Raw genomic sequence first — 16144 nt, forward strand, 5'->3', positions numbered from 1 at the left:
TAATATTGAATCTTCTGATAGAAAGTATGTGTTTTCTGGTTGAAAATGTTGATTTGCTTATAGAAAGTATGAGTCTTTTAGATGGTGTGGGTTTGTGCTCTAATACACGTGTTAAAAAGGAAGGGAAGAGCGTGGAAGTGTTCTCAAACGTGGAGAAGTGATTGGTAGTGAGACTCTCTCTCTCTCTCCCTCTCTCTCTCTCTCTCTCTCTCTCTCTCTCTCTCTCTCTCTCTCTCTCTCTCTCTCTCTCTCTCTCTCTCTCTCTCTCTCTCTCTCTCTCTCTCTCTCCCTCTCTCTCTCCCTCTCTCTCTCTCTCTCTCTCTCTCTCTCTCTCTCTCTCTCTCTCTCTCTCTCTCTCTCTCTCTCTCTCTCTCTCTCTCTCTCTCTCTCTCTCTCTCCCTCTCTCCACATATTAAAAGGCGCTAAACTTGGGATAGACTTCTAGAGGCGACAGAAAGGGACGTAAGAGGACCTCTTAATAACGCTTGGGACTCCAAATATGCCGCGCTGCTCACGCTGTTTAATAACAGGAGGTGGTTAGGGGGAGGTGGGGGAGTGTGGGGGAGTGTGGGGGAGTGTGGGGGAGAGTGGGGGAGTGTGGGGGAGTGTGGGGGAGTGTGGGGGAGTGTGGGGGAGAGTGGGGGAGTGTGGGGGAGTGTGGGGGAGTGTGGGGGAGTGTGGGGGAGTGTGGGGGGAGAGTGGGGAAGGTGGGGGAGTGTGGGGGAGAGTGGGGAGTGTGGGGGAGGTGGGGGAGTGTGGGGGAGTGTGGGGGAGTGTGGGGGAGTGTGGGGGAGAGTGGGGGAGTGTGGGGAGTGTGGGGGAGTGTGGGGGAGTGTGGGGGAGAGTGGGGAGTGTGGGGGAGGTGGGGGAGTGTGGGGGAGTGTGGGGGAGAGTGGGGGAGTGTGGGGGAGTGTGGGGGAGTGTGGGGGAGTGTGGGGGAGAGTGGGGGAGTGTGGGGGAGAGTGGGGGAGTGTGGGGAGTGTGGGGGAGTGTGGGGGAGTGTGAGGGAGTGTGGGGGAGTGTGGGGGAGTGTGGGGGAGAGTGGGGGAGTGTGGGGGAGTGTGGGGGAGCGTGGAGAAGTGGCAAGATTAGGCACTTAGGGATAACTTAACGAAACTACTCCTAACCAAACCACACAAAATCCCCCACTACTCCACCTTCAACAACAATAACTACCCCCACCCCCACCCCCCAACACCACTACCATGAACATCAACTACCACAACCAGCAGCAACAACACCCCCCCCCCCCCCACCCTACCCCCCAACAACCAGCACCTACAACACCACCCAAACACCGGACGCCAGCCAGAGGGCCGTACTGTTTGTACACAATGGCTTCCCATAACGCGTTTAGTGCCTATTAAATGTGAATTAATCGGCGGAGACAGTTGCTCGAGCGACATCTGGCAACGGTCGGGGCTGCCCCGAACACTGTGTTATCGGGCGACATCTTGCTTAGTGGGGGGGGGGAGAGATGGGGAGAGGGGAGAGGGAATGGGGTAGAGGGATAGGAAAGTGTAGGGGGGGGGGGGGTAGGACAAGGGAGGATAGTACACAGATGGGATACAATACATTGATATTTCTGTGTTGCAGTATGAGGGAAGTATGGAAGTTTATATCCATGTGTTGCATGGCATTATCTTGAGACTGTGTCTCCAACCTGGGGCAAGGGTGCAGGGTACACTCCTCACCTAGGTCAAGGGTCCACGTGTTGGACGTGGACCTTCGACCCTCCCTCCTTGGAACTACTCCTTGGAACTACTTCTTGAAACTACTCCTTGGAACTATTCCTTGGAACTACTCCTTGAAACTACTCCTTGAAACTACTCCTTGGAACTATTCCTTGGAACTACTCCTTGGAACTACTCCTTGAAATTACTCCTTGGAACTACTCCTTGGAACTACTCCTTGGAACTACTCCTTGAAACTACTCCTTGGAACTACTCCTTGAAACTACTCCTTGGAACTACTCCTTGGAACTATTCCTTGGAACTACTCCTTGGAACTACTCCTTGGAACTACTCCTTGGAACTACTCCTTGAAACTACTCCTTGGAACTACTCCTTGAAACTACTCCTTGGAACTACTCCTTGAAACTACTCTTTGAAACTACTCCTTGAAACTACTCCTTGGAACTACTCCTTGGAACTACTCCTTGGAACTACTCCTTGAAACTACTCCTTGGAACTACTCCTTGAACTACTCCTTGGAACTACTCCTTGAAACTACTCCTTGAAACTACTCCTTGGAACTACTCCTTGGAACTACTCCTTGAAACTACTCCTTGGAACTACTCCTTGGAACTACTCCTTGGAACTACTCCTTGAAACTACTCCTTGAAACTACTCCTTGAAACTACTCCTTGGAACTACTCCTTGGAACTATTCCTTGGAACTACTCCTTGGAACTACTCCTTGGAACTACTCCTTGGAACTACTCCTTGAAACTACTCCTTGGAACTACTCCTTGAAACTACTCCTTGAAATTACTCCTTGAAACTACTCCTTGAAACTACTCCTTGAAACTACTCCTTGAAACTACTCCTTGGAACTAATACGCACGAAAATGTTCATATAAAACCTTCCACAACACTTAGGAATATATGATATATTCAAAACCCTGAGTCTTGTCCCTGTGCCTTGACGATGATGTAGAGAGACACCAAAACTAATGAAGCATCACATCTCACATTAACTTCGAACTAGTGAGCTCCAATACCTAAATGAACAAACATTAAACAAATTTTAAATACAAGAAATAACAAAAAAAAAATGGTTTAATAAACGCAGAAGCAAAACCATTCACTGAAAAAATATATATTCTATGAAATGTTCATTTTATCACCGACAGCATATGAAAAGTTGCATTACACATATACAAAAAACACATAAAAACACATAAAAACACATAAAAACACATAAAAACACATAAAAACACAAAAAAACACATAAAAACACATAAAAACACATAAAAACACATAAAAACACATAAAAAAAAACAAGGGCACTAGAAAAACATTTAAATCGTGGAACGAGGGGGGGACTGCCCGTACCAATTCACAGCAGAGAGACGGAAAACATACAGTTACCAATCCCATTTGGTATTCCATTTTAGCTTTTATTGATCACGTTTATCAATCAAAACTCTCTGAACACTGTATGTATTTGGAACATAATTGAGAAAAAAAATTGTATTGGGTGCTGGAAAAAGCGGAGTTAGAGAGAGAGAGAGAGAGAGAGAGAGAGAGAGATAAAGAGAGAGAGAGAGAGAGAGAGAGAGAGAGAGATAAAGAGAGAGAGAGAGAGAGGGAGGGAGAGAGAGAGAGAGAGAGAGAGAGAGAGAGAGAGAGAGAGAGAGAGAGAGAGAGAGATAAAGAGAGAGAGAGAGAGAGAGAGAGAGAGAGAGAGAGAGAGAGAGAGAGAGAGAGATAAAGAGAGAGAGAGAGAGAGAGAGAGAGAGAGAGAGAGAGAGAGAGAGAGAGAGAGAGAGAGAGAGAGAGAGAGAGAGAGAGAGGGAGAGAGAGAGAGAGAGAGAGAGAGAGAGAGAGAGAGAGAAAGTCATTGACGTGGCAGCAAATACAAGCCGTGGGAGGAGGTGGGAGGTGTTTTTCCTGAGCCGGACAGGGAGTTCATATTGTTTAACACTGTGGTAATGTGTGTGAGTGATGGGAGGAAGAAGGAGGAGGAATAGGAATCAGTGAAGGAGGGGAAAGATGGGGAGGAGGGAGAGTGTGAAGAAGATGGGAAGGAAGGGGAAATAAGAGTGATGGACTTAAGAGGATACTAAGAGGTGTAGCGGATGTTGTATCTCCAGTGTGTGTGTGTGTGTGTGTGTGTGTGTGTGTGTGTGTGTGTGTGTGTGTGTGTGTGTGTGTGTGGGTGTGTGTGGGTGTGTGTGTGTGTGTGTGTGTGTGTGTGTGTGTGTGTGTGTGTGTGTGTGTGTGTGTGTGTGTGTGTGTGTGTGTGTGTGCGTGCACTTACCAAGTTGTACTCACCTAGTTATGCTTGCGGGGGTTGAGCTATGGTTCTTTGGTCCCGCCTCTCAACTGTCAATCAACAGGTGTACAGGTTCCTGAGCCTATTGGGCTCTATCATATCTACACTTGAAACTGTGTATGGATTCAGCCTCCACCACATCACTGCCTAATGCATTCCATTTGTTAACTACCCTGACATTGAAAAAGTTCTTTCTAACGTCCCTGTGGCTCATTTGGGTACTCAATTTCCACCTGTGTCCCCTAATGCGTGTGCCCCTTGTGTTAACTAAACTGTCTTTGTCTACCCTATCAATTCCTTTAAGAATCTTGTATGTGGTGATCATGTCACCCCCCTTAACTTTCCTGTCTTCCAGCGATGTGAGGGTTAATTCCCGTAGTCTCTCCTCGTAGCTCATACCTCTCAGCTCGGGTACTAGTCTGGTGGCAAACCTTTGAACCTTCTCCAAATTAGTCTTATGCTTGACGAGATATGGACTCCATGCTGGAGCTGCATACTCCAGGATTGGTCTGACATATGTGGTACTCAAGGTTCTGAATGATTCCTTACACAAGTTTCTAAAGACCGTTCTTGGTGTAGGTGGTATGTTGATTGGGGTATATCCAAGTGTGTAGGAGATGATGAAGATTGATGAAGATTAAGCCACCCAAAAGGTGGCACGGGCATGAAAAACCCGTAAGTGGTGGCCCTTTTGAGCCATTACCAGTATCAAGAGCTGATACTGGAGATCTGTGGAGGTGCGACTGCACCCTGCGTGACGGGAGATGTCTCCCGTAATGTGTCCATGTGTACCTTACCTTGAGGTTACCTTGAGGTGCTTCCGGGGCTTAGCGTCCCCTCGGCCCGGTCGTCGACCAGGCCTCCTGGTTGCCGGACTGATCAACCAGGCTTTTGGACGCGGCTGCTCGCAGCCTGACGTATGATCAGGGTGTATGTAGGAGGGTGTTGATGTTGGTATATTGACAAGTGTACGGCAAGCATAGAGAGGTGTAGTCGGGGAATAGGATGGGTGTGGGTCGTTTTTATTGTAATGTATGAGAAAGGTGGAATATTTCCACGGGTCTAGTGAAATGTATCCTCGAGATGTGATTGAATAATTATGTACCTAAAACCTCCTGAAAAACTAAGGTCATTGATAAACCTGAAGGGATAAGGCTTAGGGGCCCCAACGGAGCCACAAGAATTATCTCTAGTGGATGGATCAGTATTTGTATTCTATCGTCTGGTAAGGGCGCCTGACGGCTGAGTGGACAGCGCTTCAGATTCGTAGTCCTGAGGTTCCGGGTTCGATCCCCGGTGGAGGCGGAGACAAATGGGCAAAATGTTTCTTTCACTCTGATGCCCCCTGTTACCTAGCAGTAAATAGGTACCTGGGAGTTAGACAGCTGCTACGGGCTGCTTCCTGTGGGGTTGTTGTAACAAAAAAGAGGCCTGGTCGAGAACTGGGCCGCGGGGACGCTAAGCCCCGAAATTATCTCAAGATAACCTCAAGGTATCCTGGTCGGAGGCCGGGCCGCGGGGCCATTGATCCCCGGAACCTCCACAAGGTTCCATACTTAGGCTGAATCTCGAGAAAGGAAGAAAACGGAGTGTATTAATGTATATAGAGTGTATTAATGCGTCTGGGGGTGAATCAATGTGTATAGGGATGTGTCAATGTGTATAGATGAGGTGTCCCAATGTAAGTAGATGGGGGATGTACCAATGTGTATAGATAAAGTGTACCAGTGTGTATAAAGTGTACCAGTGTGTATAGATAAAGTTTACCAGTATGTATAGATAAGGTGTACCAGTGTGTATAAAGTGTATCAGTATGTATAGATAAGGTGTACCAGTGTGTATAGAAAAGGTGTCCGAGCATAGATAACATCAAGGTATACACGAAATGCAGCGCCGATTGAAAGCTAGATACATCCAAGTATACCAAGAATGTCTAGGTGGGTGCAGATAGGTGTAAATGGGTGTAGATGGGGTGTAGGTGGGGTGTAGGTGGGTTCCCGGAAGGGGGAAATGACACTGGAGGTACACCCCCCTCCCCTCGCCCAAATTACGGAGCCACTGCACATTTCCCCTCATAATTTTGGCCCCAAACACCAACTAATGAGAAAACGAGGAAAATGGATTTTTCTTCTCTCACCTCATTTCCTACCCCTCAAAAGATTTTTTTTCCCTCCCTGGGTTTAGGGGAGCCTCCGAGGGTAAGGAGGGAGAGGGAAGGGGAGACAGGAGAGGGGAGGAGGCTGCGAGAGGAGAGAGGGAAGAGGTAGTAAGGGATGTAGAGAGGGAATGATAGACATGTGTGTTGTGGGAGAAAGGAGGAGGGAGAGAGGAACAGTGGAGAAAGAATAAAGGAGAGATGGAGGATACAGAGATAGGTTAAGGAGGTAGGGAAGGAGGGAGAACGAAGGACTGCTGCTTCAGTCTGCTGCTGGAGCAGCAGCAGCAGCAGACTGGAGCAGCAGCAGCAGACTGGAGCAGCAAGACAAGGAGCACAGACATTAGCAGAACCACGATCATGAGGAAAAAGCAGAAACTGAAACATTGGGAATGTGAAAAGAATGAAAGGAGATGCCAACACAGCAGTTAGAAGAAGAAGAAGAAGAAGAAGAAGAAGAAGAAGAAGAAGAAGAAGAAGAAGAAGAAGGAGAAGAAGAAGAAGAAGAAGAAGAAGAAGAAGAAGAAGGAGAAGAAGAAGAAGAAGAAGAAGAATAAGAAGAAGAAGAAGAAGAAGAAAAAAAAAAAGAGGAGACCAAGACAGAGGCGAAAACGTTGGACGAAAGCGTGAAAAGGTGTGAAAAAATAAGAGAAATGAGACGAATAGGAGGCATGGATTAGGAAGAGAAATTGTGTGTGTGTGTGTGTGTGTGTGTGTGTGTGTGTGTGTGTGTGTGTGTGTGTGTGTGTGTGTGTGTGTGTGTGTGTGTGTGTGTGCATTTCCTATTTGTATTTACTATTTGTGTCTGCAGAATCGAGCTACTAGCTCTTGGACCCCGCCTTTCTAACCAATCTATTTTCCTCTATTATATCTACTTCATATATCTCTCTAACACACGCAAATACACACACACACACACATCCCCAGGAACGTGTGTCAGTGTTTTTAAGTGTTTTGCAGGGGTCGAACTCAGTTCCTGGGCCCCACCTTCCTACCTGTCGGTTAACTAGTTCAATCATTCTAATGCGCGGTAACATCTCCCTAATTTTCCTATTACCGAACAAAGTATTGAGAATGCTTGACCATTGGGACAGGTAGACGTGGGAACTACCTCCCCTTCCCCCCTCCCAAACTACCCTCCTTCTCCCCTCCCCCTCTCTTTCCCCAATTTACCCTCCCACCCCCTCGTTGTTGATCTTCCACACGGCGACCCCAGCATCCCAACCACTACAGGTAAACAAATCCACCATTCGACCCTTGCTGACCATACACACACACACACACACACACACACACACACACACACACACACACACACACACACACACACACACACACTAGGAAGTGATGTGGTGGAGGCTGACTCCATACACAGTTTCAAATGTAGATATGACAGAGCCCAGTAGGCTCAGGAATCTGTACATCAGTTGATTGACGGTTGAGAGGCGGGACCAAAGAGCCAGAGCTCAACCCCCGCAAACACAACTAGGTGAGTACAACTAAGTGAGTACACACGATCATATGTACACATATGATCACATATGATATTGAGGCGGGACCAAAGAGCCAGAGCTGAACCCCCGCAAGCACAACTAGGTGAGTACATACCTACACGAGTGCATGTAGATAGTCCCACAAACTGAAGCTTAACCCTCGTATGCACTCTAAATGAATGAGTGAATACACACGCAACTCTAGGCGAGTTGCGTGTGTATTCACTTAGTTGTGTTTGCGGGGGTTGAGCTCTGGCTCTTTCGGCCCGCCTCTCAACTGTCAATCAACTGTTTACTAACTACTTATTTTTTCCACACCATACACACCCCAGGAAGCAGCCTGTGACAGCTGACTAACTCTCAGATACCTATTTACTGCTAGGTAACAGGGGCATTCAGGGGTGAAAGAAACTTTGCCCATTTGTTTCTGCTTGGTGCGGGAATCGAATCCGCGCCACAGAATTACGAGTCCTGCGCGCTATCCACCAGGCTACCAGGCCCCTGTGTGTGTGAGTGTGTGTGTGTGTGTGTGTGTGTGTGTGTGTGTGTGTGTGTGTGTGTGTGTGTGTGTGTGTGTGTGTGTGTGTGTGTGTGTGTGTGTGTTTGAATTATGAGTTGAACTCAAATAGGTCTTTGTTAGATGATTCTTTCAGTTTGTCGTGTGTGTGTGCGTGTGCGTGAGTGAGTGCGCGTGTGTGTGCGTGTTGACTCAAAATGGACAGTCGTGGTCCCGGGTTCGACTCTCGGGCAGAGCGAGACGTTTAAATAAACCTAGACTAAAGCCACATTCAATAAGAACAAATCAACTATCAATTATTCTCCCATAGGACTAACGACTACTTAATTATATCACCTGAGAACTCATTACTGCATCACCTGGAGACACCACTAAGCCACTGTGACTATGTAGCTCAGGTGAGAACAGGGGATAGGACGAAGGGAAGGAATGGTGCACAACTCCTTGGACCATCGGGTATTGAACGCCGACCTGCAGGACACGAGACCAAGTAGCTGGACAATTGACTTATGATAGTACTTGTATAGTGATCAGTACTAGCTCTAACGACTCTGAAGTGCATTTGATTTGATAAGATCGGGAGCTATTATTGGGCTGGCAAGGGCGTTGTTCAGTCGTGTTGACAAGTGTTTGTAAGCAAAGATGGACGCTGCGTAGCACATGGAGGGGTGAGCGAGCCCGGGGTGCCGAGCCGGGATAGGTCATCATCAATTTCAGTCTCTCACCATCCCCACCACTCCTCTTATCACCATTGTGTATCCCACAACACCCCCTGTGCCTCACCATCCCAGCATATGACACGATGGCAAATATAAGAACTTCGTTTAGTAAACTAGATCAGAAGTCAGATTCACGAAGCAGTTACGCAAACACTTACGAACCTGTACATCTTTTTTTCAATCTTTGGTGGCATTGTTTACAATTATTAAACAGTTAATGAGCTCCGAAGCACCAGGAGGCTGTTTATAACAATAACAGCAGTTGATTGGCAAGTTTTCATGCTTGTAAACTGTTTAATAAATGTAACCAAAGCCGTCAAAGATTGAGGAAAAATGCACACGTTCGTAAGTACTTGCGTAACTGCTTCGTGAATCTGGCCCCAGGGCTCCTTGAAGGCCATCTACACAGCACATGTTAGACCAATACTGGAATATGCAGCACCCGCCCCACACCTTGTGAAGTATAAAACCAAACTAGGACAAATACAGAGGTCTGCAACAAGATTTGTGCTAGAGCTAAGTGAGTCAAGCAATAAGGACAGGCTAGTGAAACCAATACTCACAATCCTAGAAGACAGAAGACAAAGAGGGAATATGATCACAACATACAGGATACCGAGGGGGGAATAGACAAGATGGACAAAAACAGCCAATTCAATCTGAAAGAAAATAGAACAAAGGGAAGCAGGTGGAAGCCAATAATGAACAAGTGCCAAAGGAAAGGAAATATTCCTGCCCCAGTACTGGTAGTCAACATGTAGAAGGCACTGGAGGAAGAGGTTATGGAAGCCACCTCAATCCCACAACTTAAAAGGCAAAATTAAAGGTTGATGAAGACTAAGCCACCCAAAAGGTGGCACGGGCATGAATAGCCCGTAAGTGGTGGCCCTTTTGAGCCATTACCAGTATCAAGAGCTGATACTGGAGATCTGTGGAGGTGCGACTGCACCCTGCGTGACGGGAGATGTCTCCCGTAGATCTATAACACGCTCCCTCCCCACCCCCACACACACACCTCACCCCTTCCCCATGCAAAATACCCACCTTCTTCATACAGCACCCCCAATTTCCCCCAGCCCATCCTACACCCCAAATCCCCCCCCCCCCCGTCCATCCTGCCCATCCAGCCAGCAGGGTGGGCAGGATGGGATGCCTCAGAGTTGACGAAGTGTGACTGACCAGAAGTTTGTTTTCCTTTGTCCCTACGGTCTTGTGTTTCCCCTTCACCGCCGTCTGCTGCTAGCCTTCTCCAGGTGTTCCTTGGGAGGTACGATGGTGCCTCTTCATTTCCCTCCATCCCTCTCCCTCATACCCCTCCTTCCTTCTTCCCTATCCTCGCCTGGTGGGAGAATAGGGAAGGTGGCTGGAATATCCCTCGTTATTCCCCTGACTGGCAGAGGAATTCTTCCTGAGGTAGATTATGACAGGTAGAGCGTTGAGCTGGTAGGGCGGGGAGGGTTGGAGGTTGCAGTTTAGGGCTGTTTGAGGTAGGGCTGGTGGTTGTAGGGCTGGTAGGGGAGTAGGGCTGGTTGGAGGAGGGCTGGTAGTTGTCGGGCTTGTGGGAGGAGGGGCTGGTAGTTGTCGGGCTTGTGGGAGGAGGGCTGGTAGTTGTCGGGCTTGTGGGAGGAGGGCTGGTAGTTGTCGGGCTTGTGGGAGGAGGGCTGGTAGTTGTCGGGCTTGTGGGAGGAGGGCTGGTAGTTGTCAGGCTTGTGGGAGGAGGGCTGGTAGTTGTCGGGCTTGTGGGAGGAGGGCTGGTAGTTGTCGGGCTTGTGGGAGGAGGGCTGGTAGTTGTCGGGCTTGTGGGAGGAGGGCTGGTAGTTGTCGGGCTTGTGGGAGGAGGGCTGGTAGTTGTCGGGCTTGTGGGAGGAGGGCTGGTAGTTGTCGGGCTTGTGGGAGGAGGGCTGGTAGTTGTCGGGCTTGTGGGAGGAGGGCTGGTAGTTGTCGGGCTTGTGGGAGGAGGGCTGGTAGTTGTCGGGCTTGTGGGAGGAGGGCTGGTGGTTGTCGGGCTTGTGGGAGGAGGGCTGGTAGTTGTCGGGCTTGTGGGAGGAGGGCTGGTAGTTGTCGGGCTTGTGGGAGGAGGGCTGGTAGTTGTCGGGCTTGTGGGAGGAGGGCTGGTGTGGGTCGAACTGCAGGTAATGGAGCAAGGGAGATGATCGTCTTATCTCACCTCTCCATCACACACATATTACCAAACTCAATCACCGTTCTTCCACCACTGAGAGCGGATTACCTGCCTGCCAGCGGTGTCCCGGGAGCTGGAGCCCGACTCAGACTACCTCGCTCTCTGAACCAGATCATTACTTTTGTTATAACACTCTCATATCCCAGTCCTGTGAGCGGGGCGGGGAAGGTGACAGTCACATCACGTTGCTAGGAACTTTGACACCAATGTTCTTCTAGTTAAGAAATGTATATACACCTCGAATATACACCATTCATATACATACAACAGGGATATACACCTCGAGAGGTGTGCCCTCGGTGTATATGTACACTGTGAGTATACTTCGTCCTGGACGGACGAAGTATAGTTTACGGAGACTAAAGTATACTTGCTGGTTGGTCAATAAGCTATGGTGGAGGCTTCAGTAACCCTCTTACTGTTGTGATAGCGCTTAAGCCACATACCAAACCAAAGGATATATGAAGACCAGACCACACACTAGAAGGTGAAGGGACGACGACGTTTCGGTCCGTCCTGGACCATTCTCAAGTCGATTGAGACGATCTCATTCTCAAGGTCGACTTGAGAATGGTCCAGGACGGACCGAAACGTCGTCGTCCCTTCACCTTCTAGTGTGTGGTCTGGTCAACATACTTTAGCCACGTTATTGTGACTCATCGACTGCAAAGGATATATGAAGAACCTGTTATAAAGAACTGTTATTCGCCTCAAGTGTTACACACAGAGATCACACTAACGTGATGCATCAAATGGACAAATTCACAAGGGCCGTGACGAGGATTTGAACCTGCATCCCAGACGCTGCCTTAATCGACTGAGCTCCGACAGGGTACAAGAGTTGAAACCGAAGTTCTACTGAACTAACTGGATCCCGTAGCCTCTAGATCCCGTAGATCCCGGTTTCAACTCTTTTACCCTGTCGTAGCTCAGTCGATTAAGGCAGTGTCTGGGATGCTCCCGGACGCAGGTTCAAATCCTCGTCACGGCCCTTGTGGATTTGTTCGCCTCAGGTGTGTGGGATCAGGCTTCAGGAGTCGTGTATTTGCTGTACTGTAATATTAGAGTACATAGGAGTGAAAGTAAGGCGTTGCAGGGAGTGCAAGCTTACAGTTTGTGCTGTGTCTGCAATACGCAGTCTTGGAATACCTGACCAGGATTCATCATGCATTCATGCAACCAGCTACTAAACCTGTACATCTTTCTTTACTCATGGCGGCTGTGCTGACATCTATTAAAACAGTTTACGAGTTATGACACTAACCAACCCAAGGTTATAATTGTTATAAACAACCTCGTAGTGTTTTAATGTAAACAAAGCTGTCACGATTAAGGAAAGATGTACAGGTTCCGCAAATTCTTGATGGACTCCAGGAATGCAGCCACAAGCAGCACACGAGAGTGAAGATTAGAGAGACGTGCGGGCCAGGTCTCTATTATCTGTGCACCTCTCCCAGGCCCAACGTTTTGTTGACGTGTCAAAACAAATGAGCATCAAGAACACGTCGACCGCCAGACAAGCGCGACGAGCCGTGCGCACCGCCCAATCCTCCTTCTCTTCTGCCCTGAAACATCATTTAACCCCCGCGTTCGATGCTACATAACTAATATTATAGTTATTAAATATTATTACACCCACCGCTTACGTAGTGACGGGCTGCTTGTCGTCCAAGACTCTGTAAGACTTGGGGTGCCAGCCTTCAGGAGTTATGCCCTTTGGAAAAAAAAATTCGATTCAATTTCCCGCGGGAAATTCTAGCCATCAATAACTGCGATAGATAATAGGAATTTACGTCATAAAGAGATCTCATTAGCGATATGAGTTACCCCTCAGATGGTCAGGAGGAGGAGGAGAAGGAAAGATCAAGTCAGGAATGAGGAATGTGTGAACAAAGGTATGATAATTGGTATTATTATTATTTAATACAAAAAATATAGAGGAACAGAGAGAGAGAAACAAATTATGGAATGAGGGTCAGATATTCAGAATGTCTCCTGGTAAGACAATTAACAAGACCATCTTCAGAGCAGGATGGCAGAATCGCACCAATGTATTAATGGGTTTCTCCCTAACACACACAGGTTCGATCCCTGCACACTGCTCCAAAGATTTTCTCACATATCTCATTACTGTTTTCTTTTTTCATTGTGTAATTAAGTGCAGAAATATAGGGTAGTGTCTTAAACAGCCATGTTGTCTTAAATGTCAATTGTCTCTCTCTTACTCCATTATAAATTTAACTCTCTCTCTCTCTCTCTCTCTCTCTCTCTCTCTCTCTCTCTCTCTCTCTCTCTCTCTCTCTCTCTCTCTCTCTCTCTCTCTCTCTCTCTCTCTTCCACTTCTCCCACAATTTCTTCCACCTTCCTTACACCCTCAATCTTTCACTCCAATGCACCGTCTTCCTCTCCTTTCCCTTATTGTCTTCTTCATGCCTCCCCTCCCTCCCCTTCCATCTTTCCTCTCCCTCTTCCCATCTTCCTCCATCCCTCTATGTGCAGAGTGCATAATTAAGTCTAAGAGAAGTAAGGAAAAAATTATCTTCCTTGCAGATCCTCTCACCAATTAGGAACAGACGTCAGATTAGTGTATGGGGCGAGGGGAGAGAGGGGGGGGTGAAGGGGGGAGGATGGGGGTGATGGGGTGATGGGGGGGGGGGAGGAGGTAACGAGGGGAGAAGTAGCAATTAACTTCCTGGAAATAATGTTCTTCCCATTACGACAACCTGCTGAGCACTTCCCCCCCCCTCTCTCTCTCTCTCTCTCTCTCTCTCTCTCTCTCTCTCTCTCTCTCTCTCTCTCTCTCTCTCTCTCTCTCTCTCTCTCTCTCTCTCTCTCTGTCTCCCTGTCTTTCCTTCTTCCTAGTAAGTCATAGTAATAGGAGAGTTATCAGAGTGGAGAGAAGTAACGAGTAACGAGAAGTCAAGAAGTAACGAGTGGAGTACCTCAAGGGTCGTTACTGGGGCCCATCTTGTTCCTAATATATATATAAAATGATCTAACAGATAAAGTGAGCTTATTCTTTTCAATGCTTGATAACAAAGCCAAACTAGTGAGGCGAATCAGAGCTGAGGAAAACTGTAATACATTAAGATGAACCAGGCAATCTCCAGATATAATCTCTGAGCTGGCTACTAGACTTTAACCCAAGCAAATGCAAGGTTATAAGGATAGAAGGTATCTACCTCGTCACGGCCCTTGTGGATTTGTTCATTTGATGCATCACTCTATTGTGATTTCTGTGTGTACTGAGAGGAATGAGTCACTGAATTGAACTAATAATGATTGAAAGGCGAGATTAAGAGCAGATGTTCGACCCTACAGGCAATACTAGGGGAATACAACAAGATGAGTACACACACACACGCACACACGCGCACACACACGCACATACGGGATAACTATGACAGAGGTAAAGCAGCAGAGGTAAACCTCCTACATGGTTAACATTCAACCATTCCAATCTGACTGATAGTTAAGACAAGGAGTCCAAGAGCTAAAGCTTAACCTCTCAAACACTTCTAGTTGACAACACTTTAGGATCATTTATGGATGAAATTAAAGTATAACAAATAATATTTTAAATAATATAATTACAAATAATTGTCATCATAAAATTCAATAAATCGGAATAAACGATTATTTACACAAATAAATAAACACGTAGTAATTACCTCATTAAAAATATATGTACACAAATCCGACCCTTGTGAGCGTTCGTCACTTCACTGAGTCGGATTTATTGTGACGTGGACAAAATTAATCACGGTTTTCTCAGATTAACCGGAGTTAGCTACCCGAGAGAGAGAGAGAGAGAGAGAGAGAGAGAGAGAGAGAGAGAGAGAGAGAGAGAGAGAGAGAGAGAGAGAGAGAGAGAGAGAGAGAGAGAGAGAGAGAGAGAGAGAGAGAGAGAGAGAGAGAGAGAGAGAGAGAGAGAGAGAGAGAGAGAGAGAGAGAGAGAGAGAGAGAGAGAGAGCAAAAAATAATAAACAAACTCTCTCCACAACCCCCCCCCCCCTCCCCAAAAAACAAATGTCAGCTTATTTGGTAGGAATGGATTGGCTGTAAGGAGGATTGAGTCAGCTCTGAAAAGTTTTGGAATCCCTTCACTTGACAGTCAGCTTGTTACTGGTAATAGGATTACTGCTTCCCTCCGCACGAAATCCCTGTACCTATTTTGGCGCTAATTGGATGAAGGCGTTTTGTATCATAATATAATTATGGCTCTTTATTTTAGTGTATATATATATATTTATATATGTCGTGTCATGTGTAAGCAGATCCCTCAAGTGTAACAGACCTGATGGAAGGTGTGTATGTAGCGGTGTTGTTTTCCTTAGTTTGAAAACGTTATAGAATTAAACTCATCTTTTGCTGTGTTATAAAATGTCTAAATTTCATAAAATTGTAAAGTTTTTAATATTTGGTTTAAATTGATATATCTTGTTGTGTGGAAATATGTTCAGATACTGAATATTTATGTTCATATAGGAATATAGAGCTGTTTTAGCTGCTGATTACTATATCTTTATAAAATAGAATGTCTCCGCCTGTCTGTCTGAGGTCAGGTACTTGGGGTTACCCCCTCACCTAACTTTGCACAGTGATTGCTTTGTGGTAGGTGCCTAACATTGGCTGGTGGGGTCGGTCCCATTTACCTCATTAACAGGGGGGGTGGGGTCACATTCCATTGTGATCCTCCCTTCCTCCCCCCCCCCCCCCCTAGCCCCTAAATTGGTGGAAGGTGGCTAGCCGAGTCCCTAGAATGACTTACCAAGACCTGTCATCGTAAGGGGGTCAGTTTCGGTCCTAATTCAACAACTTTTAGATGCACTGGCTTGACATAGGCACCTAGTCGACATGGGCACCTGGTCGACATGGGCACCTGGTCGACATAGGCACCTGGTCGACATGGCCACCTGGTCGACATAGGCACCTGGTCGACATGGCCACCTGGTCGACATAGGCACCTGGTCGACATAGGCACCTGGTCGACATAGGCAACTGGTCGACATGGGCACCTTTTCGACATGGCCACCTGGTCGATATGGCCACCTGGTCGACATGGCCACCTGGTCGACAT

General features: G+C 47.2%; 1 protein-coding gene across 1 annotated transcript; it reads right to left on the reverse strand.

Moving 5' to 3' along the window:
• Positions 1–10354: 10354 nt before the first annotated feature.
• Positions 10355–16144, reverse strand: LOC138368353 (adhesive plaque matrix protein-like). The gene is made up of 2 exons (XM_069330882.1): positions 16049–16144; positions 10355–11008 (listed from the first exon to the last, which is right to left on the reverse strand). The coding sequence occupies exons 1-2, from the start codon at positions 16142–16144 to the stop codon at positions 10355–10357; spliced, it is 750 nt and encodes a 249-aa protein (XP_069186983.1).

Source organism: Procambarus clarkii, chromosome 25, assembly GCF_040958095.1.
Source record: "Procambarus clarkii isolate CNS0578487 chromosome 25, FALCON_Pclarkii_2.0, whole genome shotgun sequence".
Classification (NCBI taxonomy): domain Eukaryota; kingdom Metazoa; phylum Arthropoda; class Malacostraca; order Decapoda; family Cambaridae; genus Procambarus; species Procambarus clarkii.

Excerpts from the sequence above, each read along its gene's own strand:
- LOC138368353 (XM_069330882.1), bottom strand. The coding sequence starts at position 16,144 with ATGTCGACCAGGTGGCCATGTCGACCAGGTGGCCATATCGACCAGGTG. Across the intron at positions 11,009-16,048 it reads CAGTTGCCTATGTCGACCAG|TTCGACCCACACCAGCCCTC; the intron begins GTGCCTATGTCG and ends CATTACCTGCAG.